The sequence below is a fragment of the Acomys russatus genome, chromosome 32, assembly GCF_903995435.1.
Source record: "Acomys russatus chromosome 32, mAcoRus1.1, whole genome shotgun sequence".
In the NCBI taxonomy this organism is placed as follows: domain Eukaryota; kingdom Metazoa; phylum Chordata; class Mammalia; order Rodentia; family Muridae; genus Acomys; species Acomys russatus.
The window spans coordinates 15,153,122-15,177,341 of NC_067168.1; the positions used below are offsets into that span (position 1 = coordinate 15,153,122).

The 24,220-nt window shown below is 41.1% G+C and overlaps 1 protein-coding gene across 1 annotated transcript in view; it reads right to left on the reverse strand.

The window, feature by feature from the left end:
- Nucleotides 1-24,220, reverse strand: part of Cep162 (centrosomal protein 162) — a 70,858-nt gene that overhangs the window by 43,617 nt on the left and 3,021 nt on the right. Inside the window, exons 2-10 of the mRNA XM_051140196.1 lie at nucleotides 22,996-23,110; nucleotides 19,724-19,870; nucleotides 19,275-19,458; nucleotides 17,309-17,376; nucleotides 13,154-13,272; nucleotides 11,478-11,508; nucleotides 10,936-11,052; nucleotides 4,608-4,799; nucleotides 4,013-4,094 (exon numbers count right to left, since the gene is read on the reverse strand). Coding sequence (XP_050996153.1) covers nucleotides 4,013-4,094; nucleotides 4,608-4,799; nucleotides 10,936-11,052; nucleotides 11,478-11,508; nucleotides 13,154-13,272; nucleotides 17,309-17,376; nucleotides 19,275-19,458; nucleotides 19,724-19,870; nucleotides 22,996-23,110 — 1,055 coding nt within the window. The remainder of the gene's footprint in view (nucleotides 1-4,012; nucleotides 4,095-4,607; nucleotides 4,800-10,935; nucleotides 11,053-11,477; nucleotides 11,509-13,153; nucleotides 13,273-17,308; nucleotides 17,377-19,274; nucleotides 19,459-19,723; nucleotides 19,871-22,995; nucleotides 23,111-24,220) is intronic.

Consider the following 24,220-nt stretch of genomic DNA (forward strand, 5'->3'; position numbering starts at 1 on the left):
AGATGGGTAGGCTTTAGGTTTCAGGAAACTGATGGTAGAGGCTAGAGAGAGGCAATAATGTTTTTGTGGGAAATATTTGCTTGTCTGTCACCTACAAGTTCAGATGAGGCAGACTACATGACACACCTGGAGTAGGAAGAGAAATAAGAATAGGTAGGGGGCTGGAGAGGACATAACAACGCCATTGCTAGCTATTACTGGCTGCTTTTGACAAGCTATCACAAGAAACCAGACGGCACCAGGACAGAATGGGCTCTTCTAGAGAACTGACAAGAAATGACTCAGAAACTCAAGACCTACTGGGTATACTGTTCATGTCCACACACCAGCAATAGGACTCAAACTGGAAAGCTGGTATAAGAAATAGAATTTCATTAGGTTTTTCCAGTTGAAAGAGTGCCTGAGTGTTTCTGACAAGGGCCATATATCCTGCGTGTTCTTCACATGGGGTTAGTGTTCTGAGGGTCAAGAGCCAAACACCTCAAGTAGATCTAAAGTTTCATCTAGCAAACAACCTTGAATCTAGTTACTAGAACATAGAGATGACTGGAGCCAGACAGACCAGAGGCCGCTGAAGGCCTGCAATCATTCAAAAGCAAGGAAAGCAGAACAAGCCCCAAAGCCAGAAAATGGGAGTTTGAAAACTACCTGCAGGTAGGAAGTAGAATGAAAAAAAGTATGTCACCTAACATGGCATGCTCCCCTCACAAAACCCACTTTGGCTTGGCCAGTGTTGATGACCTGAGATAAACTGTCCAAGGAACAGAAGCAGGGGCCATCCACAGCAATACAGTCGTAAGTAATTCCAGAAGGTTACAGTAGCCTAGGCAATCCCATTATCTAACATAGGGGTTTTTACAAGGTCCTTCCAGTCTTTTCCAAGTGGCAGCTCTGTCAGCTCTATTTCCTTCAGACTTGGTGTTACTGAATGGAACGCTGGGCAGTTCCGTGCCTGTATGTAGGTAGGGGTAAAAAAAGCAGTGCCTGTCTTCTACGTCATGTGCTTTTAGGTGAAGAATCACCCCCAACTGGACGGGCTGTGCTTCACTTGGATATCATGACCTTGCAGATGCACAGAGCTCTGAGTGGGACTCAGGATAAGGGGAATGGCAGCCAGCGGCCGACTGTTTATTAGGAGCCTTAATTAGACACTGCCAAGCCACTTTGCTTCTTTTCTAGGCACATGACACTTTCTACCTTCCTGGGACTGGTTTCCCACGTGCTGGCCCTGAGTGACAGAATGCAAGCGAAAGTGACAAGCCTCTTCTTTACTGGCTGGATGACACTACAGCCTCAAAGATACAGAGGTCACAGAAGACTGGGCACTAAATGCCTACACAGAGCAGAGCCCGTACCAGCCTCACTGACTCAGGTGGGCTGAGAATTGATTGATGGCCGCTGAAGGTTTTAAATGTGCTAATGGCTGTATTGGTGACATTTCTAAAATTACTGTTCCTGGAATCATGTAAGTGTATTTGTCTTCAGGGTTTTTTTTCCTGTCTGTTTATTCTCTTAATTTTTTCTTGTGGTGTATGCATTTAACATAAATGTACATTTCAATGGTACAACATGCCCATCATGTTGAACAGACTTTCCCACATCCATCCCCACACAACTGAAACTCTACAAGCATCCAAGACTCTCTCCCACCACCAAGTCACTGAAACTCTACTGCTGCAGGTCTGGCCTTTCTTCTTTTTGTCCTATGATTTTCAACCACCTCATGTAGTTCAAACACACAGGAACATATGGTTTTTTCATGGTTGACTTACTTCCCTTAGCAAAACATCCTTGTGCTGTATAGGTTGGTTTTACACACACACACACACACACACACACACACACACACACACGTATGTATGTGTATGTATATATATATATATATATATATATATATATATATATATATATATATTTTTTTTTTTTTTTTTTTTTTTTTTCGAGACAAGGTTTCTCTGTGTAGCCTTGTATGTCCTGGACTTACTTTGTAGACCAGGCTGAGATCCGCCTGCTTCTGCCTCCCTGAGTGTTGGGATTAAAGGCGTGTGCCACAACGCCTAGCATGCTGTATAGTTTTATGTCAACTTCATACAAGTTAAAGTCATCTGAGAGGAAGAAGACTCAATTGAGAAAATGCTTCTATAAGATGGATGCTATAGGCAAACCTATTTAGAATTTTCTTAATTAATGATTCATGTATGTGTGGATGGTGCCATTCTGGTGCTGGTGGCCCTGGGTTCTATAAGAAAGCAGGCTGAGGGCTGGAGAGATGGCTCAGAGGTTAAGAGCACTGACTGCTCTTCCAGAGGTCCTGAGTTCAGTTCCTAGCAACCACATGGTGGCTCATAACCATCTATAAGGTGACCTAATGCTCTGTTCTGTCATGCAGGCAGCACTTCTCCACGGCCTCTCCATCGGCTTCTGTCTCCAGGTTGCTGGCCTGTTTGAGTTCCTGTCCTGATTATTTGCTTTAATAATGAACAGCAATGTGGAAGTGTAAGCTGAATAAACCCTCTTCTCTCCAGGTTGCTTTGGTCATGGTGTTTCATCACAGCAATAGTGACCCTGGCCAACACAATCCTCAATGTTCTGTTATAGTAGTTACCAGAAGCAACTGGCAGTGGTGGAGTGGAGGGACTAGCACCCTTCTACACTCCGACAGGAAATGTCAAACAGCACAGCTGCCGTGACAACACTGTTTCAGTTCATTGGGGAGTAAACACATTTCTGTGCGATCCAGCAATCCCCTTCACGGGTATATACCTTGAATAACCAAAAGCAGGCTCTATTCCAGAAAAGCTGTTTGTCCTCAGCTTTTAAACAAATATAATAATGTATGCTTTAGAATTCATATCATTATAATAATTTACACAATGTCTAAAAAAACCTCAGCAACATTTACATCCCCTCCTACATGGATGAGTGCACAGGCCCCTCTTTACAGATCCTGACTAGCATATAGATCAGTGTGAGAGCACCAGACTCAGCATTTGAGGGGGAGATTTTAGCCTAAGCTTCACTGTGCCATTTTCCTCTCAACTACAGTAAGTGTCTTACAAGGCCAAGAAATTGCAAGCAGATTTACCTAGTAAGAACATGGTAGAAGCAGGGATTCAAAGTGTATCTGAAACCACAAATGGGATGGTGACTGGATGGTTTCACAGAAATACTTCAGAGAATCACAGGCTGACTGTGTTCTCAGACGACAGACATATATCCTCGGACAATTACTTTAACCTTCAACCTCAGTTTTCCTGTCTGTGAACTATGGAAAACAGCAGACTATATTGGTGACTGCTGAAGGGCTGAGTTAACACACAAAGAGAGTGTGCGGTTCTTGTCTAGACTAGCCTGGGATGATGTTTATCAAGTGTCCCCATCTGGCTCCAGCCTGATCTGGTTAACGGGGAGTCATCTTTGAGAGGGAAGCCTGAGGATGCCTGCCCATATGTTAGAAGGATGTGAGGGGCAGGATATCACACTACAAAGGTTACACCAATGCAAAGCTGCTTTCAACAGGCTGCGGATGGCTGAGAGAGCCCTGCACATACTGCCCTAAACACTGGAGCTAGAGGATTTCCACAAAGCTGATTTCTCTCATGACCTCGAAGCTTGCCCTGTGAGATAATGCCAGCTGGTGACTAAGTCAGAACTAAGTGATTCATAAAATAGAATTAATTTTTAAATTTCAATTAATTTCCCTCTCGCGTTGACCCAACTATCTATGTGCCACTGAAAGATGAGGAATCATATTTTCAGTGAGATCATTAAGACTACTTATAGGTGCCGACTTTCTTAGGAGCTCTCTTTCTCTTAGGACTAGAATGTTGATGGAGACAACAGTGGCTCCTGGGTGGACACATGCAAGTTTGTAGTTTTCATTAATCAATCACTAGGAATGATTTCAAAGAAAAGATGGTTGTAAGTTCTCTGTGACAAAACAAGAAGCAAACCACTAAGCAGCACTCAGCAAAACAACCAGTCTGCACAGGGCACTGGCCAAACCTCATACCTGACAAGCTGCAAGTCAAAGCCATGGAATCCATAGGAATCCATCCTGATAGGTCTCATCAGCTCCTCTACTGTGGGCAGATCTATGGGGGGAGAAAGTTAAATCAGAAGCCAAAATGCTGCCTAAACTGCTTAATTTAGACACTGAATACCACCCAAATTCATTATTTCTATACTTTATATAGTTAACAAAATGGCATGTACAATAAATTAATTTTTAAAAATTGCACCAGGAACCCTTTCTATCAACTTATAAAATATATCTCCATTATCTATACCCAGACCTCACATACATACTTACAATGTGTGTTTTTTATAAATCTCAAAATAGTATTTTCTATTAAAAGGCACTAATACACATATATACGCATGACAAGTTTGCTGCACATCAGAATGGGGGCTGTAGGCTGTGCTTAGCTCTAACTTTGGAGCTGACCCAGGTGGAGTTCCATTTGATCGTGCCCTTTACATCCAAACACTGGGAAGTCATCGCCACAGCAAACTGTTGTTCATTAGGCACTATTTAAAGAGGGTAAACAGTAGAGAAATTCTATCTGCTCATTATTCATCCATCCGCTAAATCTTCCAGCCTTTACCAGATTCGGTGGTAGAGATGTTCTTTGAAGACTCTTCATTTTCTTGAGGACCGTCTTTTACAGAGCTCTTGACAGTTTCCGCAGTGCTAGCCTCAATTCTGGGTTCTCCTGTGTCTCCCAGGGAATGAGCTATGTGACGATAAGCCTGATGCACGGCTTCAGTGTCGCCACTGCTTTGTCCATAAGAAACACCTGCTGAAATAAGTATAGTTCCTGCATATCACCTCGTGATAGATAAAACACTGAAGTCGCTCCTTAGTCTCTTAGGAATGGTGGACAAGGCTGCAGGACAATGACAATATTATAGAAGCCGTGTCAAGCAGAAACCTGGGTAAGTTATCAGCATGAAGTCACAACAGTCGAGACGGTCCTGCCGTAATTGTAAAGTCTGACTCCAGAAGTCACGGCCTTCTCATTGTCCTGAACTGACCTCTCTGTGCAGGGTAAGCCATCCGCACAGTTTCTACACGGACACATTCCTCTGAAGGATCTTGGCCTTGCCTTACCATTACCATTCTCACCCTGCTGTGTGGTACCATCTCAGTCTGTAACGGTTCTACTACAAGCATGCGCCTCTAATTCTGCAAACCATCAAGTTCCAACATCTTGTTAAAGCGGCTATGGCTCAAAGCTGTTTCCGCATGGCCAGGTCCAGTCATGTGTCCTTTCTGAGCTTGTGACACACCTGACATTATACTTTAACTGGTCATCTGTTGTAGTCCTTCATGATTGGAAAGCCCTGAGCTCGGCCCCTTCGTTACTGAAGCTCCCTCTTCTCTGCCTGATCTGAGGAGCCAAATCCGCACACCCCCTACTTGAAGAATGCCACATAGCCCTTAGGGAAATTACAGGTCCAACTCCCTTCCTCCCAATAGAACCTGCCCATCAAGCACCTGGGATTCCTGGAATGCCTCCCCATGCTAATGAAGTATCTCAGTACCTTTGCTCTTCAGCCAGTGACATTCACCCACCTGGATTTCCTCACCCTCTCCCCAAAGTTCTATATAAGCCTTGTTTACCCCAAATAAAATTGATCTGCCTCCCCGAAGCTGATACCAGAAGGTCATTTCCGTCCTACTCAGACCATGGAACCCCCAGTTTGTCGTTTTGTTCCCTGTTCCTGAGGACCAGTGCCCAATGACTCCAGGAATGAGGAAGAACTACATTAATTGTTTCTTTTATACCTTTTCTTCTTGTAATTCCTACCACTTCAGTCAGTGTTTTTCCATTTTTTATTCATCAACGGCCCAACAAGTGGTCTATCTCTAGCCCTCTTTTAAAACCCTCTGACTACTTTAAAAACCCAAGTAATTATTTCCTTTTGCCTCCTCTCTGTCCTTTCCTTTGTTTTAAAGTATTTATTATTATTATTGGGTGTATATGGTGTGCATATAAATACAAAGCATATATGTGTGGGGGGGGGTCAAAGGGCAACACTTGAGTTGGTTCTCTCTGTCTGCCTATGATGGTTCTAGAGACTGGGCTACCAGGCTTGCATGGCAGGTACCTTTGCCCACTAAGCAATCTCTCTAGACCCTTCCTCCTTTCTTTTTTGAGAAAGGCTCTCATGTAGCCCATGCTGGCCTCAAGCTTGTTATACAGCTGAGGATGACACTGAACTTCTGATCAAGTGTTGGGATTACAGGTATGCACTATCATGCTTATTTTACAAAGCACGAAGACTGAACTTTGTGAATACCAAGCAAGCATTCCAACAACCTAAGCTGTATCTGTAGCCCCCAGCTAAGTCTATCAAGACCCTCAATCGTATCTATCTGCCTGTTTCATTATTCCCAAATCTACATTCCTGCCCCCAACACTTTCCAAACACCGAACTCTCTAAAAGACGTTTGTATTACCTCATAAAGTCAATCACACAGCACACTCCCAACTAAATTAGTTACCTTCCTCACCAAAACTTGTTTTGCTACCAGCATTTCTTAGCTAATGGTTCCACTGTTTACTCAGCCACCCAAAGCAGATGCCACTGTGACGTCACTTTCTACTCTTCATACCCTAGTCCCCTTCCTCCCAACAGCTGACAAATTTTGGGGAAAACTAATGAGAATAACAACCCTACTTTTAGGAATGTTTGATTAATGTTTTATAATTTTAATTTTAATAGTGTATCTCTGAAAATTAAAGAATATAATGAAAAAAATATATAAAAAGGGTGGCCAGCCTCCCCTTTTGACACCTATGGCTAACTACTGCTTAAAAATGAAACGGCTTATATAATCTCATGTTCTATACAAGCAGAAACTGTACAGGACACAGGTCACAAGGGCATTTCCCCCCAGCCAAGGGCCATGGAGGTCTGTGTAGGAAGAAAGAAAGAAAGTGAGGTTTCTTTCCAGCTAATGCTTCAGGTCACCAAAACTGCTTGGAACACACACACAAAATAGAAAACATCTTAAATAAACTAAAAACTTGAACGTGGAGGATACTATTAGAGCAGAGTTTCCAACAGTTAAAGACTGAAGACAGCCTGAGGGAAAGGTCTGCTCTGCCATCTCATACTGTAGTGAACCTACCCGCCTCCTGCAGTTACATCTGGGGGACAACTGAGGAAATCAATTTTACTAAAAAAGAAAAGGCATAAAGTGTTCCCTCCCCCCCCCCCACACACAAAAAACATGAGGACGCTGAATGAGCTGCTGAGTGCATCGCAGAAAGATCTGACTGCCGAGCAGCGGGCGGCACCACAGCACCACACATCCATGCTCTTTAGTGAGTGCGAAGCCGCAGACCTCAGAGCAGAGGCTCTCAACCTGTGGGTCTCAACCTCTTTGGGGTCAAATGACCTTTTCACAGGGGTCACACATCAGATATATTGCATATCAGACGTTTACATTATGATTCCTAACAGTAGCAAACTTGGTTATTTAGTAGCCAGGACATAATTTAATGGTTGGGGGGTCACCACAACATAAGGAGGAACTATATTTAAAGGATCACAGCATTAGGAAGGCTGAGAACCACTGTCTTAGAGCAACAAAGAACTAAAAGTGTGGAAAAAGAAATGACCTAAATGTCATTTAGGAACTAGAGACACCAAGTAAGGCTGCTTGGAAGCAGAGCAGAGAAAGGTTCTTTGTCAATGGAAGGCATAGTAGGAGTCATCCCACAGTAATGCAAATGACCGTACTTTGTGAACTTTACGTAAGTAAGAAGGCTTATTTCTCTGCCTTACACCGAAAGAGAGAAGGCTCTGTGTTGCTTTCAACTAGAGAACGTTATCAACTGTCACTTGCAGAGAAAAGGCCTAGTCTCATGGGACAACAGTCATCTTGTGATGACTACTTCAGCCATCATCCATGACACAACAATATGACAGCTGCCTGGAAGACAAGTAAAAATGAGTGAAAACAATATAGCCTTGGATTAGGAAAACCTCACTTTTGTATTTACTAACCTTTTTAATATAGCCAAGTGCAAAGAACTTCACGATGCTAATGAAAGATTGGTTTGACACATTTCCTACCCAGGCTGCTTATCCCTAGTAGAAACATGGCAAAACAAAACAAAAAGTCACTGAGCCTTCCCGTTTTTACAGCACATTCAGATTCTCACCCACGGGCTGTCCTTCAAATGTACTTTAGGGCCTCTAGATAAGCTCCACACCCTATGGACACCAGCTGTTTACACTCCACACCCTATGGACACCAGCTGTCTACACTCCACACCCTATGGACACCAGCTGTTTACACTCCACACTCCCTGTGCTGTATACAGCTTGAACTACTACCTGAAGACTACCAGGAATGATGACAAGCAGCATGCGATTGCTAGGTACTGCTTACTGAATTCTTTAATTTAAAGGCAGTGTGTGTGTGTGTGTGTGTGTGTGTGTGTGTGTATGTGTACATATGCCACATGCATGCCCCAGCTTGTGTATAGAGGGCAAAGGATGACTGTGTAGAGTCCGTTTTCTCCTTCTGTCTTTACAAGGACTTTGAGAACTGAACTCAGGCCATCAGGCTTGCACAGCAAGAACCGTTACCTGGCGAGTCATCTCACTGAGCCACGATCGCTGACTCTTCACAATGTACTACGCTGTGTCCACATTAGCTTGCCATTACATCCTCATCCTAAAGAGGAGGAAATAGGCTTAAGGGCATTAGTAGTTCAGTGTCACACAGCTCATAAGCAGGAAACCTGGGAACATGAATACGAGGGTGTGTAACAAAACCACACTGTACTACCAGTAACTAACAGAATCACTGCAGATTCAAAAACGTTTTGTATTACCTTGAGCAATACATTTTTGGCTTCTGAGTTGTCTGTACAGCACACAGCAGTGCTTTTCCCATTGTTTTATAACAGCAATGTTTCAAAAAAAATTAGTCCCACAGATGTTTGGCTGGAATCCTGCTTTGAAACTTAAAATTATAATAAAAGCTAATTTGTACAACCAAGTGTGTCATTTCCACTTTGCAGAAGTGATATAATAACTCTTGCCTTCTTTACATGTTTCATATACATTTTAACACTCCTCAGAGCACTCCCCACAAACCTAGAGAAGACCTGGATCAGAAAAGCTGTAATTATAGCTCTTAAAAAAGCTCATGGCTACTTACCAAAAACTATGAGGAGACACAGACTGTGCTAGTGTGGCAGTGACACTACTGCATAAAAATCAAGGGATGTATTCTACATACATGTCATCAGGGTAGAATACTCAGTTGGGGGACAAATCAAAACTACATCTATCATTCATTTGCTTGTTTTGAGAAAAACAAGGCCTGGATGTCCTGGAACTCACTTTGTACACCAGGCTGGCCTTGAACTCAGAGATTCATCTGCCTCTCCCTCCGGTGTACTGGGATTAAAGGTGGGAGGCACCACTGCCTGACATGAAAAGATCTATCTTTTAGGTATTTTTTGTGTTTTTTTTTTCTGTTTGTTTGAGACCTCATCTTTTTAAAATTTAAAACATTATATATGTACATGTTTATTTATGTGTATGTATGTAAGTTTATTTATTTATTTGTATGTATGTGAGTGTGTACAAGCCATGGTGCATTTGAGGAGATCAAAGGACGATTTGCTATAGTTCTTTTCTCTACCATGTGGGTCCTGGGGATTGAACTCAGGTGGTTAGGCTTAGTGGCAGATACCTTTACTGGCTGAGCCATCTAGCCATCTCCAAGACTGGGTCTTTTGTTGGTTGTGAGCCTAGCCTTTAATGGTTGAACCATCTCTCCAGCCCAGACCAGTCTTTTAAGGTAGCCCAGGTTGACCTTAAATTTGCCATCCTCCTGTCTCAGCCTACTGAATGCTGGAACTATAATCAGGTGCCACCACACCCAGATTTCTTTTTCTAACTTTAATTTTATATTTGAAGGTGAAATTATATGAAACAAGACTAGACAGTACTGACCCTTGGAAGATGTTGACCAAAAATAAGAGACATAATAAGATAATGGAGCTTGAGTCTTCTTAATTTTTGATCTAGATGTTGATTACATGAGAGTGTTTACTATTTTTTAAAAAAATCATCAAGCCAGGGACCAAACAAGATGGCTCACCGGATAAAAGCTATGCTATATAAGCCTTTACATCTGAATTAGATCCTTGGAACCTATGGCAGAAGAGAACTGACTCCTGAAAGCTGAGCTGTGACAACATGTGTGCCCTATCACATGTGCCCCCAGAGATACAAATCATATACACATACACATAATACAAAAATGAAAAATACATAAAGTACATTGAGTTATATAACTGGGCACAGCAGGCTTTCTGTATGTATACTGTATGGAAACAAGAAAGCAATTAGTATAAATAAATCCTAAGATGCTCAGGTTGGTCTGTGATTTCTACTGTTTACTTGACAAGTAATGCTAAGCTCTCGTAGACTCCCCAAATAATGATGCCTAGAAAGGTCCCACTGTGGGAAATCAAGAATTTATTATACTTTGCATGAAAACTAAAGACGGTGATGGGCACAATCTTAACTTCATGGATGATCCAATTGGTAATGTCCATACTGCTGTACAGGTTGAAGGCATTATTGCAAAATTGTTACAAGCTTTAAGGAAAATAGTTCAGAATTTAAGGGCATGACCTTGACTCTCCCTAAGGAGGGAACTATACAGTGCACAGGGGAGACTCGCGTCCCCTACATATGGTGAACTGGACAGAACACCGCAGATGGGCACAACCAGTTAGCCCTCACCTGCAGCTCTCGACTTGTATTGACAGCTCTTGCTATGAGGCTGAATGTCTCTAATGTCCAGATGGTTATTTCATGTATTTTCCTAGAAATGAAGCCAGTTACTCACAGAGTACTCTGGAGTTAGAGTCGAATTTTCAGATACTTTACCTGCTCCCGCTAATTCACCATCTGTCATTTCTGGGATGGCCTTTGCTTTAAGGGATGCTTTGTCTTGACCAGCAAGGTCGACGTCCTCAACAGAGTCTAAAGAATCAAGCAGCACAACTACAGGAATAGAAAAGAAAAACAACTGGACTGTAGAAAACTTTGTGCGACTTTTGGTCCAATAAAAGTAATCACATGCAATGCTTATAAGCAAATGTTTACATATAAACAGTCTAAGTGTATAATCATGTGTGTGTTTTCACACACATGATTTTCATGGTATGTACAAGATAATAGTCTAAGATTAAAATGCACGTAAGTGATTCCATGCATCTATACATTTATGTAGAAGGTAAAAGGCCCAAGAAAAACAGAAAAGGAAATATTTCAAACAGAACAGGATGGGGTCAAGACAGGCATAAAAGACACACAGTTGAGCAAGGATATGGATTTTAATTCCTTAGAGAAATACTTAAAGATATTTTATTCAAGATTATTTAGATGAGGTTTTTAAACAGTCTAATTATTTGTCAATCAATACTTACCATTAGCCAGCATGCCAATTTTCTCTTCCTTCTAAAATAAAAGAAGAAAATTATGTCTTTTGAAAGCAAACTTAGATAAAGTGACCACAAAATGGACAGAGCTCCAAGAAGCAGAAGCTACAAGAAGAAGATCAGGAACTGTGTTTTCTAGGTTCCTTCACCAACACTTGTCTGAGCCACAGCGTTGTAGAAACTTCTACATGTCTCTTCTAAACCAGGGCAATTACCAAAACTATTTTATGCCTTTAAAAGCTTTGCTTGAAGTACTTAGAGGCTACCAGTTCATCTATTTTGCTCAAAAATTGTCTGTCTGTCTTTTTCTTTCTTTCTTTCTTTCTTTCTTTCTTTCTTTCTTTCTTTTTTAAATACCAAAAGGAACAGGGCTGTTTCACACAGGAGCCTATAATTATAATATTATCAATCAAGCACTCAAAAATTAATTACAAATATACATCTAATTCTCCATTTCCTCTACAGTTTGAAGGACATAACATTAGACAGGCATGCTATCAAATGCCAAAAATGACCAAATCTTTAAGTAGCATCATGCTTGGTGCCCCTCTTAGCTAGGCAGAGTGTAGGGTCCCCTACAGTTGGACTCCAGTTTCTTATTATATTGATTCTTACTCAGCTGCAAACTAATGTGGAGCTCAAGGTTCCACATTAGCATTCAGGGCATACTTTCTTGATAAATGCCTTTCATTGACTAACTTTCATAAAACATTGGGACTGCCAAATCTCAAACATAAATAGCACTAAATTTCTACAGCTACCATGAGGTCACTCTAATTTTCTGTTAATTAAAATATCATTTGGCTTTTTTATAAACCGAGTGAGATATATACATATATATTTAGATATAAACATATGTGTATATATTGAGATGTATATATATCAATTTATGTGATGAGTGATATATATGTACTTTCAATGTATATTGAGAGGTGTGATATGAGTGATACATATGTGATAAGTGATTTATAACAATATATCAATATGTATATACACTCAAGAAAATATATTAAATAAATTAAAAAATGAAAGTATTTATGTACAACCTCAAAATGTTTCTATTTAGAGAATATACAGTTTTATACATGTTTAAAACATCTTACCCTAAGAGTTCTCAAAAATGTCCAGATCATGACCAAAATAATAAATAGGAACAATCCCATTAGCTATTATTATAGCTTAAATTACAGTATACAGGTAATATTTAATGGTAGTCCTAACACATCTTGGTAAGACCTGGAGATGGCAGAACTAGAGAACAGCAACTTGGTTGTGAACAGAGCAGTGTGTGGTCTCTTATCTTCACCACATGAGTTCCAGATACTAACACTGCCAAGCTTACCAATCCTGAGAAGAGGTATTCACAGCCTTTCATAAGAACGGGTCTTACTATGATGTCAGTTCATAGACCAACTGAAAAGTAGCACTAACTTTTAATTGTGTTCTATTTCTAAGCTTACCTTAAGGAAACTATATAGCAAAGACCATCCTATATAAATAGAACACCAACTATCATGACCACTTAACTTACACCGATACCCTGAACCTTGCTAGGCTAACAATGGGCAAGGTCATGAAGATGTCTGTATCTCAAGACTTCATATGGCATGTCAGCCGAGCTGATGAAAGCAGTCACAAAACTGTTGCAGACAACTGGTATGTACCTGTTTGGGAATGTTCTCTTTTCCTGACTCAGCCTTTTCTTCAGATTGGGCCTCTTCATCTTTAGTAGGCAAAGGTGGATCAACATCCTCTGCATCTTCAAAATCATCACTGTATGTTTCTGAAGGAAATTATTGTTAGAAAGAGAAGGATCACACTGGCACAGGCAATTTTCAAGAAATGACTGCTGGCTTACAAAGACGGTGTTTTCGAGTACATCCACTGCATTTTAGCATGAAGGCTAAAGTTGTTTCGTTTTGTTTTTAATGAGTTCAATGTAACATGAAGACTATGTTAGGTCTATTTTATTTTCTGTACTTTGTCATGTCCCTTATATAAATATTGGCCCTGTATGACTTATGTTGTTCCAGAGCCCTGGACAATTCTTGGTGTAAAGCTCCTAGATTACAACTCAGTGTCTTTGCAGTGGAAGCAAAAGGTGTCTCCAAGTTAGCCAATCTCATCCGTCTATTCATGGGGGAGGGGAGGACAGCAGCCATTTGGCCAACATCTCTTTCATCAATTTTTAAGTTGTTTATTGTTTTTAAGTCCAGAGACTGACTGAGACCAAGGGGTTGAAGGGGAAGAACCCTTTCTCAGAAACAGGTACGGTGTGGGCATACAGCGGCAGTATGTGAACGCAGGGCAACAGTGCCTTAGAGTGTGGCCTGGACCCCGAAGGCCGACCTCTTTCAGCTTCAGAATGAAAGTTAGGTAGTATTTAAGGGGCGCTTCCTTTATAACACGCACAATCGAGGAGCCAAATATGATGCGGCATAGTAACGACTGGCAGTATTGTAGCTAGTTTTGCTTAATCTGCATTAAAAGTTAATGAATCCAGACACCATTTTTTTCTTCTTTCTCTTTGCATTATGGAAATGAACTAGGGCCTTGTGCATGCTAACCAAGTACTCAGCCCCTTCTAACTGGGAACATTGCTAATGTGCACTATTTAGAACTATACTTCAGTATTTTCATTTACTAGATGAGCAAATTATAGAAAAATGTTACACTATAACAAGAAATACCAGCTTCCTTCCTAGAAATCTGCCACGAATGGAGTTCGTGTGAAATAAGAAGGAAATGTCATTGGGTCAGTGTCCAGTCTCACGACTCATGGCCGACACTAAGAGAGCTAATCTGTAGTATTTTAACCTCTTTAGCAGAAGGATATTGCACATTGAAAATATTCTCTTCACTAAACTTAAAATTGTAATTTTTAAAACCAAGAATATATCCCTAAAATTCAGATAAAGCATACCATAGATAATTAAAAGTCTAACTGCTCCTTTTTGGAGACATTCCTTATCCTTTATTGGACAAATTTATCTGTAAACTGAGTAAAATGCAATCTGAAAAACCTTCTCCCGTCATGCTAGAATCGAAGGAACTGGATTTAAATTTCATGGTCAACAATTAGACAACATATATGAAGTAACTGTTTTTAGACACTGAATAACTGGCAGGGAAAATGTGACTCCTAAAAAAACAGGTGACACGAGCCCAGCAATCACTGGAGGTGTGCACGTGTTGGAGTATGGGGAGGAGGGGCAGATTCATAAGTTAAGAGGACAAAAAAGTTCAGAAAGGCCGAGGCATGCAGAAGTTTCGGAGCAGTACTGAGGCAAGAATATAGACAGGTAGGAAGAGTCCAGAAGAAACCTGTACAGGTTCCTGGGTAAGGGTCCTTTGGGTTGTTACTAAAAACTGAAAACATGATACCCACAGTGACTTCTCTGGACTCTCCTAAGTGAAACAAGAAGTACCCCAAACAGGTCAAGTTGCATGACTGACTGTCTACCAGAATGGCTGGACATCTTTAAAGAATGAAGTCCAGGTAACATCATAAAATACACAACACCCAACAAAAGAAAGCAAAGAATAGGATCCCATGTCCAGAGCAAGCATCCAACAGACTCAGAATAGAACAAATCATTTAGTCTATAGGAGGATTAATAATACAGGGACCCGATAAAAATAAACACGATAAGGAGAGTGAAAAACCTCAAACCCCAAAGAACTTCAGGGAAAAAGAAAGCAACGGATGCAAGCCAAGCAGATTGAGAAAAGGAGCGGTCGGTGGCCATGAGGCTTAGTAGCAAGAGCTGGAGCCCCGAGAGAAAAGTATTTGGAGGCTCCCAGTGGCCTACAGATGGACTTCACTGCTCCAGCACCTGTAGTGAGGAGCACAGGGCAGGGACAACAAGTAGCAATGGCATTTGGACAAGAGATGACCACAGCATAAAATGGTGACAAACTACGAAATGACACAGTAAAGATGCTGAACACCTTCAAGCAGGATGAATACAAGGAAAGCAGCCTAGACAGTCGGTCACCGTCTGACAGTTAAGAGAAGCAAAGAGAAAATCCTGGAAACAAACAAACAAACAAAAAACAAACCAGGCAGGCAGTACATGAGCCTGTGTATCCATAGCTTCTATGTCTGTGGATTCAAGCAACTGTGGACTAAAGGTATCTGGAAGCAAACTGTATCTGTGCTAGACACGAACTTTTTCCTGCTTGTCATCATTCTGAAAACAATGCAGAGCAACACTTATTTATGCTGCACTTACAGGTATAAAGCAAGTAGACTAGGAATGACAAAGTGCACAGGAGGCTGTGCACACCACAGGAAGGTCATATGCAAAACTAGCCATTTTGTAAAAGGAACCTAAGCATCTAGTACCTGCAGGGGACTAAAGGCAATAGCTCCAGATACCTAGGGCAGCCGTACATGTAACCCTATGAGTGACTTTATGAGGAATGTGGTCAGAAGAAAAAAAATTGAAAAAAGAATCCAATTCTATCTAAAAACCCTACACTGAGAAAGAGTGTCCATTCCTTCCTGCTGGATCTGTCTTTCAACAGGGTCTAAACCAGTCTTAAACTCTCAGTCCTGATGCCTTACTTCCCAAGCCTCGATGTGAGCCACTGCGCCTCATATAAAACATTCTTTAGTAAGGAAGGTGAAGTATGCCTGCAGACAGGTAAGGCTAGGAGACGTTGTACTTCAGAGCAGCCTGAACCAGAAGAGTAAAGAGGGTTCTCCATGCTGAGGGACAGAGAATGTGTGGAAACTACAGTCCACACACAGGAGCACAGAGCACAGGAACTGTCAGTAAGCCATGGACCAACACACATCTTTTTGAGGGTATACTTTATACTCTTTAAAGATTTTCAACAATAGTAACAATGTATGCTGGTATTTTAAGACATGTAGAACAAACCTAAAAATAGGTATAGGAGAGGGGGGGATTTTGATATCTAAGTTCATATAAAGCACAGTATTATTTGAATACACTCTATTACGGTAAAGACAAGTATGATTTGTAGCAATTAAGACAAAAATACAACAAAAAGGTTTAACTAAGGAGCAAAAGGAGTGTATAATAGAATTCTATAAGTAAGCCAGAAGAATGCAGAACAAAAATAATAAAAGTCAGAAAACAAGCTAGGTGCATAATCCCGGGACTCTAGAAACCGAAGCAGAAGGATTGATGTGAGTTCATGGCAGGCTTGGGCAACATGGCAATATTCTTATGTCACAAAACTAAAAATGAAAAGAATATTCACAACTGTAACGACAAACAGCATTTATAAAGGATAGATGCTTATCAATTACAGACCAGAGGTGAAGACGTTTGTCAGAAAAGCAAAGCCTAGCTAGGCCAAACCACCTTAAATAAACACACACACACACACACACACACACACACACACACACACACACACACATATCCCACACACACATCTTCAATACCAGCACTTGGCACAGCAGGAGTATCCCTGAGCTCAAGGCCAGCCTGGTCTACATAGTGAGTTTAAGGCTAGCCTACTTTAGAGAAAAAGTTCAAGGCCAGCCAACACTATAAAGCAAGACTTTAACTCTGAGGAAGATAAAAAGTACTGCTTCCTGGCACTGTATGTTGGAGGTCTTTATTCTGCCTTTGGATCCCTAGTCTTTGCACAAAACTTCACGGCCCAGCTTCAACACAGGAGGCAGCAGTTCCCGCTTAATCATTTCTTATCTGTTGAGATAATGACACAGACGCTGTGCACTCTGCTGCTCAGAGTACTTTCCAAGGCATGTTACCTTTTCAGTCCTGTTCTTATCAAGGTCTGTGCTATGAATTGTGTCATCTTTTCAGTGACGTTACCTGGCTGTTCCTCGTGCTCTGATTCATTGTCATGTCCATCTTCAGCTAGTTCTGCATTAGCTGGAGAGCTGGGAAAACATTTAACATGTATTATTATAGGCTAATATATATAGCATTATATGTTTTACATTTTCTAAAATTATGACTTCTGAAGTACCATTGTTCTACTAAATTCTTACCAAAGCTAAAAATTGGGCTGATATAAAATGTTTTGAAAACAAAAAAATTCTTAAAGCCTGAAACTAATTTGTATCAGCACAAATAATCAATAGAAAACATGATTTTTCTTGAACAAAAACACATATAATTTTTTATGTGTGAGCATTAGTAGATATACACATCATCCTATGAACGAGGCACCTCTTCTTCACTAGAGATTGGGAATTATGAGCTATGAGGAGAATTAAGTAAAGTTTACAGGAAGGCCAAAACAACAACAAAACTCCAGAAAATAAGAATAGCAATTACATGCCAATAAGCAACTTAACTCTTAATGGAAGCTGAATAGGGGCCTGCAGTGGTTTGGATGGTAATCGCCCCCATAGGTTCACACATTTGAATATTTGTTCCTCAGTTGGAACTGTTTGGGAAGGATCAGGAGGTGTGGCCTTGTTGGAGAAGGTGTGTCACTGGGACAGTGTTTAAGGTCTCAAAAGCCCTGCATTCCCAGTTAACTCTCTCTGCTTGATGCTTGTGGATCTAGAAGTGAGCTTGTGGGTGTTCCTGCTGCCATGCTTTCGCTCTGTCACCATGGACTCTAATCTCCTGACCTTACTGAGCCCCACTAAACTCCTTTTATAAGTTGCCTTGGTCACAGTGTTTAAACCATCACAGCAAGATAAAAGTAACTAGGACAGGGCTTTAAACTGGGTCCTGGAATAGTTGTAATAAATAAAGCCCACTGCTTCAGACCAAGGCTTCCTGTTAACTGCCACTACCTACAACACTGGAAGCACAGAAGCACACCACTGTCTTGGAACCCCGCAGTCCATGCCAGCCCAGCTCCTAACTTTATCTGCTGTATTAGAAAGCAAGCATCCATCCCGATAGTTGGCTATAGCCATCCACACATTGACTCTCCCAACTCTTTCCACTCTACCTTTGTGTTCTTAAGATCCTAAAAAACATGATTTTCATTTATAAGAAGAAAAACAACTATATATGGATAGCTAGACTAAGGAAATTAAAGACCTTAGCAAAGATTGGAGAACGGCAGTGGTCAGCGATGCTGGAGAGTGGCCACATCGGCCTAGGGGGATTTCTAGATAAAGGAGGTCCAAGCGAGTTACCACACACAGAGGTAAGACACAGACCAAACTGGACTTTGCATCCTCTTTTAAACATCCAAGTTTATAATAATAATCTGGGTTTTTAATTTTCCTTTGTCCATAGAAAGCCAATGTCTTTCCTGCCAAGGACTTGGCAGTTTACTACTATTAGTTTTGATAGTATGTCAGTATGAAATTTCAGGTATCTAAAGGCAGAATGGAGACTCGACTATACATCAATATACTCCATCCATCCATAAGAAAAAAACCTGACTATAATGAATACAGAACACAGTTCTAAGGATAAAATCTGAGGTGGGGAAATGGCTCAGTTGGTAAGGTGCGTGCCAGATAAGGAAGACAACCTGAGTTCATGTGCCTGGAAACTACAATGCACAGTGCTGTGTGCCTGTAATCCTAGCGGTAGGGCGTTGCAGACAGGTGGATCCCTAAAGTTTGCTGGCCAGTCTTTCTAGCTGGCCTGGCAATCTCCAGGTTCACTGAAGACACTGTTTTAGAAAATAAGGCGGACAGTAACTAAGGAAGATGTCTCTTGCCAAACCTTGGCCTCCACACAGAAATAAACAAAACAAAAACCAGGTGAGACTTACTGTTGTCTGCGTTCATCTCTTAGAAGTCATGCACATATGAAAATATAGAAAAGCATAAAAATTAGTTAATGTTTTTCTTGTATTTACCTATGAAAAGCTTTGAATTGTGTGGAGTCGTCAGAATCCAGTTCTTGATTTAATTTTGAATAATCAATAGAAGACGTCAAGCCTTTCTCCAGCCTGGCAAAGAACTGCTCTTTCTCTTCTTGTTCTTCTAATGTGTCCAAGCCTAAACCAAGGGTGCTGTGAGGGAGCTCAGAAAGGACCAATTCTACAGAGAAAATGAATGATGATATGTTTTGTAAACATGTACAACTTTGATAAAATTAAGTGGTGCTTTCATTGACATATTGTACAGGGACCTCCCACGCACCAAGCAGATCTACATCAGGCTGGCTTCATCTCTAATTCTGATTCTGATTCCCCGGGGAGATCATATGATCTGTCCATATGGTCCGGTGATGGAAGCTGCGGAGGAGCTGAGTCCACAGCTACAAAAGTGTCTGAAGTGCAGCAACACTGACTTCCCGACTCACCATTCACTTCTAAGCTGTCAACACTTAAGATGGAGGTTCCGCTGCTCTTAAGGAATTGAACTTTTTCAGCAGACTCCTCTTCTGTGTCCACAATAGGTTGGGAAGGCTTCTTTGTCTTCAAATAGCTTACATGTGTTCCAAGCAGCCCTGGGGACGAGACTTTATAGGTTGATATTCATATTTATATTCAGGTAGCTGTATTCAGGGACCTGTTCTGATCATAATGCCAACACAAGAATATTGTCCTATTAATTTTATGCATAATGGCTACAAATCTGTCACATGACATTAAAAAAACAACTAGACCTAGGCTTCACGGAAGAAAATCTGATTATAGTACCCTTCATTTTAAAATTTGCATAAGATTCTTTTACCCAGTTTTGTCACTTGAAACATATTGTGGAGAGTATGAACCAGCACACAAAACTCAAGGTGTGTGTATGGGGGTGGGGTGGCAGGGGGCAGGGGGCAGGGCAGATAGGTTCAAGGACAAATGCGAGGTGTAGCTAAGATCCTTGTTGGTGTAGAAATCATTTCAAGAAAACACCAGAACATCTTTGAAGTTATCATTTTTCAAAGAATGGGAAAGTCTTACACCAGGACATACGCAATATTGTTGGGAGGTGTATGACGGTCTCTAACAACATTTTTTTTTAATGTTACACTTTTTTTAAAGCTAAAATTAACTGACATATTAAAAATATTTCATTAATTGATTTGTGTCTATTTAGCTTCAGCTATCGACTTGACACAAATCCTTGCTGGGGTTCAAGAATCAAGTTTGTTTGTTTGTTTTTCCCAATGAGGGTTTGCTGTCTTTACTGCTATTTCATCAAGGTCAATAGCTTTTGTGAGGTTCTCAGAAGGTTCATTATGCTGTGTCCCTTTACTTGGAGCTTCAGGATCCATTGCAGCCAGCCGGCGTCAGCAGAGAGGACGTCAGCACATCCTTGGCCGTGATGACACTGAGAGGACACTCAGCGTTCTCAACTTGTGGGTCGCAAACCCCTTTCACAGGGTTCCCATATAGCTGTCCTGTATATCAGACACTCACATTACAATTTTGTGTGTTTGTTTTGGTTTTCCAGACAGGGTTTCTCTGTGTAACCTTGGCTGCCTTGGACTCGCTCTGTAGACCAGGCTGGCCTCAAACTCACAGAGCTCTGCCTGCTTCTGCCTCCCTGAGTGCTGGGATTAAAGGCGTGCGCCACCATGCCTGGCTACATTACGAAGAATCAAGTTCTTTTTTTTAATGGCTTCATGTGACTAATGGTCTTACTAGATCAGACTGTAATTTCCACAAAGCTGTGCAGAGAGAGTCAAGATCTATCCACAGACACTGCAGATGACTAAGTGCGAAGCACAGTTGGGGTGCTGCTGTAGCAACTTTTCACTCTGGCTCTACAGCTGAGCTCAAGAGAAGCGAGGCAGACAAACAGGCTCACCAGAAAAGACACAACAGAAGCTCACAGATAACTTAGTTACTGACCAGCAAGAGAATTAGTTTCACTTGCTAGGCAGAACCTACTAGCCCTATGACAACTGAAAAGAAAAAAAAAAAAAATTCTAACAGAATTTTCTCTGTTTTAATGTTTAATGGTAGCTGCTCAAGACTGGTGTGACTGTATCCCTGGCCTTAGGATGGGTTTACAGGTCTCTCAGCAGCTTCTTTGATCTGATGGAGGCCTCTCATCTTGTGAGTACAATAGTGCCTGTGACACAGAATGCACTAAATGCTCGTTACTGGGTGGAGTATAGTGGAGCTCTCTCGTGTCTAGTGAAGTCTAAAGGGTTTGCGTCCTGCCTAGTTTTCCCTGCTCCTCTTACTAACTGCACCTACTGTGGATTGATCGCCTCTTAAAATCAACCAATAATTTTAGTTGCTACAGGAAAGTAGGAGCTATTTTATTCAAGGAGCTATTTTTTCCTTTTGGAATATTTGCATATTTCTGCTCTGATTTAGTATCTTCTAGAAATCGTGCCTTAGCCTATAATACCCTTTTTGAACACCAACGGGAAACATGGTTCTAGTAAATACAGGCATACTTAGCTTTTCTGTATGGTTTGGAGATTCATGAGAAATCACCTTCGAGTTTTCACACTGAGAAATTCCTTTAATGTATTGCAGTGTTAAAAACAAACAAACAAGTACAGCAACAGCAAAATACTAAGGAGAACTGTGAAATCTAAGCTGACGAGAGAAAAGAAGCACTTCCCACCCACACAAAGCTCCCAAATCTAGGAGTGCCACACAGGAGGGCCCCGGTGGTGTTCTACCCTCAGCGGAGAAAACACTTGTGTTATCTGGGAGCTAGAAGGGTTGCTGTGCGACTGTGCAGAGACGCCGAGCCTTGCTGGACTAGGAAGACGAGAGAGGGGGAAGCACGGGCTCGGAAGTCAGGCACAGAGGTGGGGACCCAGAGGTGTTCCTAGGAGACAGAATAACTGAGTGTGGCTGGATCACATGAGGTAGAGAGGAGGGCTGTCATCAGATTGTGTAGAGCCTCAACTGTCACTTTAGGGAAACCAGGTTCAGTCTTGTGAGAGGAAAAGGAAATGAAAAACAAACAAACTCCACAACAATACCAATAGAAGCCATAGGTAAAATCTTCCTCTAGACCGGAGAGACACAAATGCTATTACCCAGCATAACTGTGCTTAACTTTGACCCACAGGTGCTGTGAACACAGCAGCAGCCATTTTTCTTCACATGCATAGGGAGTCTATGTCCTACACAGTGTAACTTGTTTCAAGTCATAGACAGCACTACATACGACGTACACCTACTATACATACAGGGAACACTTAAAGTCACAGTGCACTTGTAAAATGTGACTAGGGACATCCTGGAAATGTATAAACACATGCCAGAGAAGATGAATGCATCCGTTAGAGTTGAGGAAGTAAATTATTGCTTTTTGTGACTTACCAGCAAACTGAGATGCCATATTCTACTTGTTTATGTGGTACATGAATATAGTGGCAGGTTATTTTATTAAGCTACCTTAAATTTATTTATATCATTATACATGATAAATATGTCTTTATCTCAATTTAAATGCATATGAATTCTCAATGCAAATTAATGGAAAAGACATCCTCAGTTACATAATATATAACAAAGTAATGTGGAAATAACTCAAACCTCAGAAATCCATGCCATTAATATTATTTTTCTTTACAGTTTAATGGTGCAGTAACAACTGAGAATTAAAAATCTTGACTGACCTCTTGTGGTCAAATGATTTAAAACAAAACAAAATAGGCTTTACCATCATCTTCAAAATCATCTTCTGTTATCCACCAAGGCACTGTATCTTTATTCTTCGTTTCCTTTTTAGGTTGTCTAGGTGTTTTGTTTGAATTTTCAAAAGAATCATCTGAAAGCTGAATCAGAGACAAACCATTACACTTGAAAACACATTTCAAATTACAAAATCCCAGACACTCCTACAGACGCTTTTCTTTCAGTTCTCTCACAGTTCAGTTGTAACATGAACAACAGTCTAAGAAATAATATATAAATTCCATTTCCAAGCATAGGTAGCCAAACAAGAATTAAGCATATGTCTTTGAATACTGGCTTCATATCTAGAATTAAATAAGCAATATTCCTATATCCTGGTGGTCTGAATGAAAATGGCGCCCACAGGCTCACTGGGAGGGGCACTATTAGGAGGTGTGGCCTTGCTGGAGGAAGTGTGTCACTGAGGGGTGGGCTTTGAAATTTCAAGTGCTCAACCAGGCCCAGTGTCACTCTCTTCCTGCTGACCTGATCCAGAGAGTGAACTCTCAGCACCATGTCTGCCTGTGTGACGCCATGCTTCCCACCACGATGACAATGGACCAAACCTCTGGACTTATAAGCCAGCCCCAACTGAGTGTGTGTGTGTGTGTGTGTGTGTGTGTGTGTGTGTGTGTGTGTGTAAGAGTTGCAGTAGTCATGGTGTCTCTTCACAGCAACAGAAACCCTAAGACAGTACAATAACAAAATAAGAAAATATCATTAATATACTTGCTTAAAGAAGGAAGTAAAGGATAAAAATCCTATATTCTGGACATTTTCTAGGGCCTAAGAACAAATGGCAATTGAGCAAACTTATTCCAATAACTTGAGAACACAGAGTTCTAGCATCTCAGCGGGTGAAGGAGTAGTGGCCACAGAAATAAACAGCTTGTCCCATATATTAATAGACATGTATGTATTAGTCTCTTCAGTTTCCTTCAGTTCTCTCACAGTTCAGTTATTACGTGAACAGTCAAAGAAATAATGTATACTTAAAAAAAAAACCCTACAATTCTGAACCCCTTTTCTAACCCCAACAGCCCCTCCCTTCCAGCTAATAAGGCAGCCCCCCTCTTCTGAGATAAGAGAACTAAAGACCACCCTTCTCCTTATCCTGCCTCCACACTCCCATTCTGTGAAGCACACTCCCTGCTTCAAAAGACGTTTCCCCCTCTTCTCTCAAGGGAAGCCACAGAGGGGCCACTCTGCCT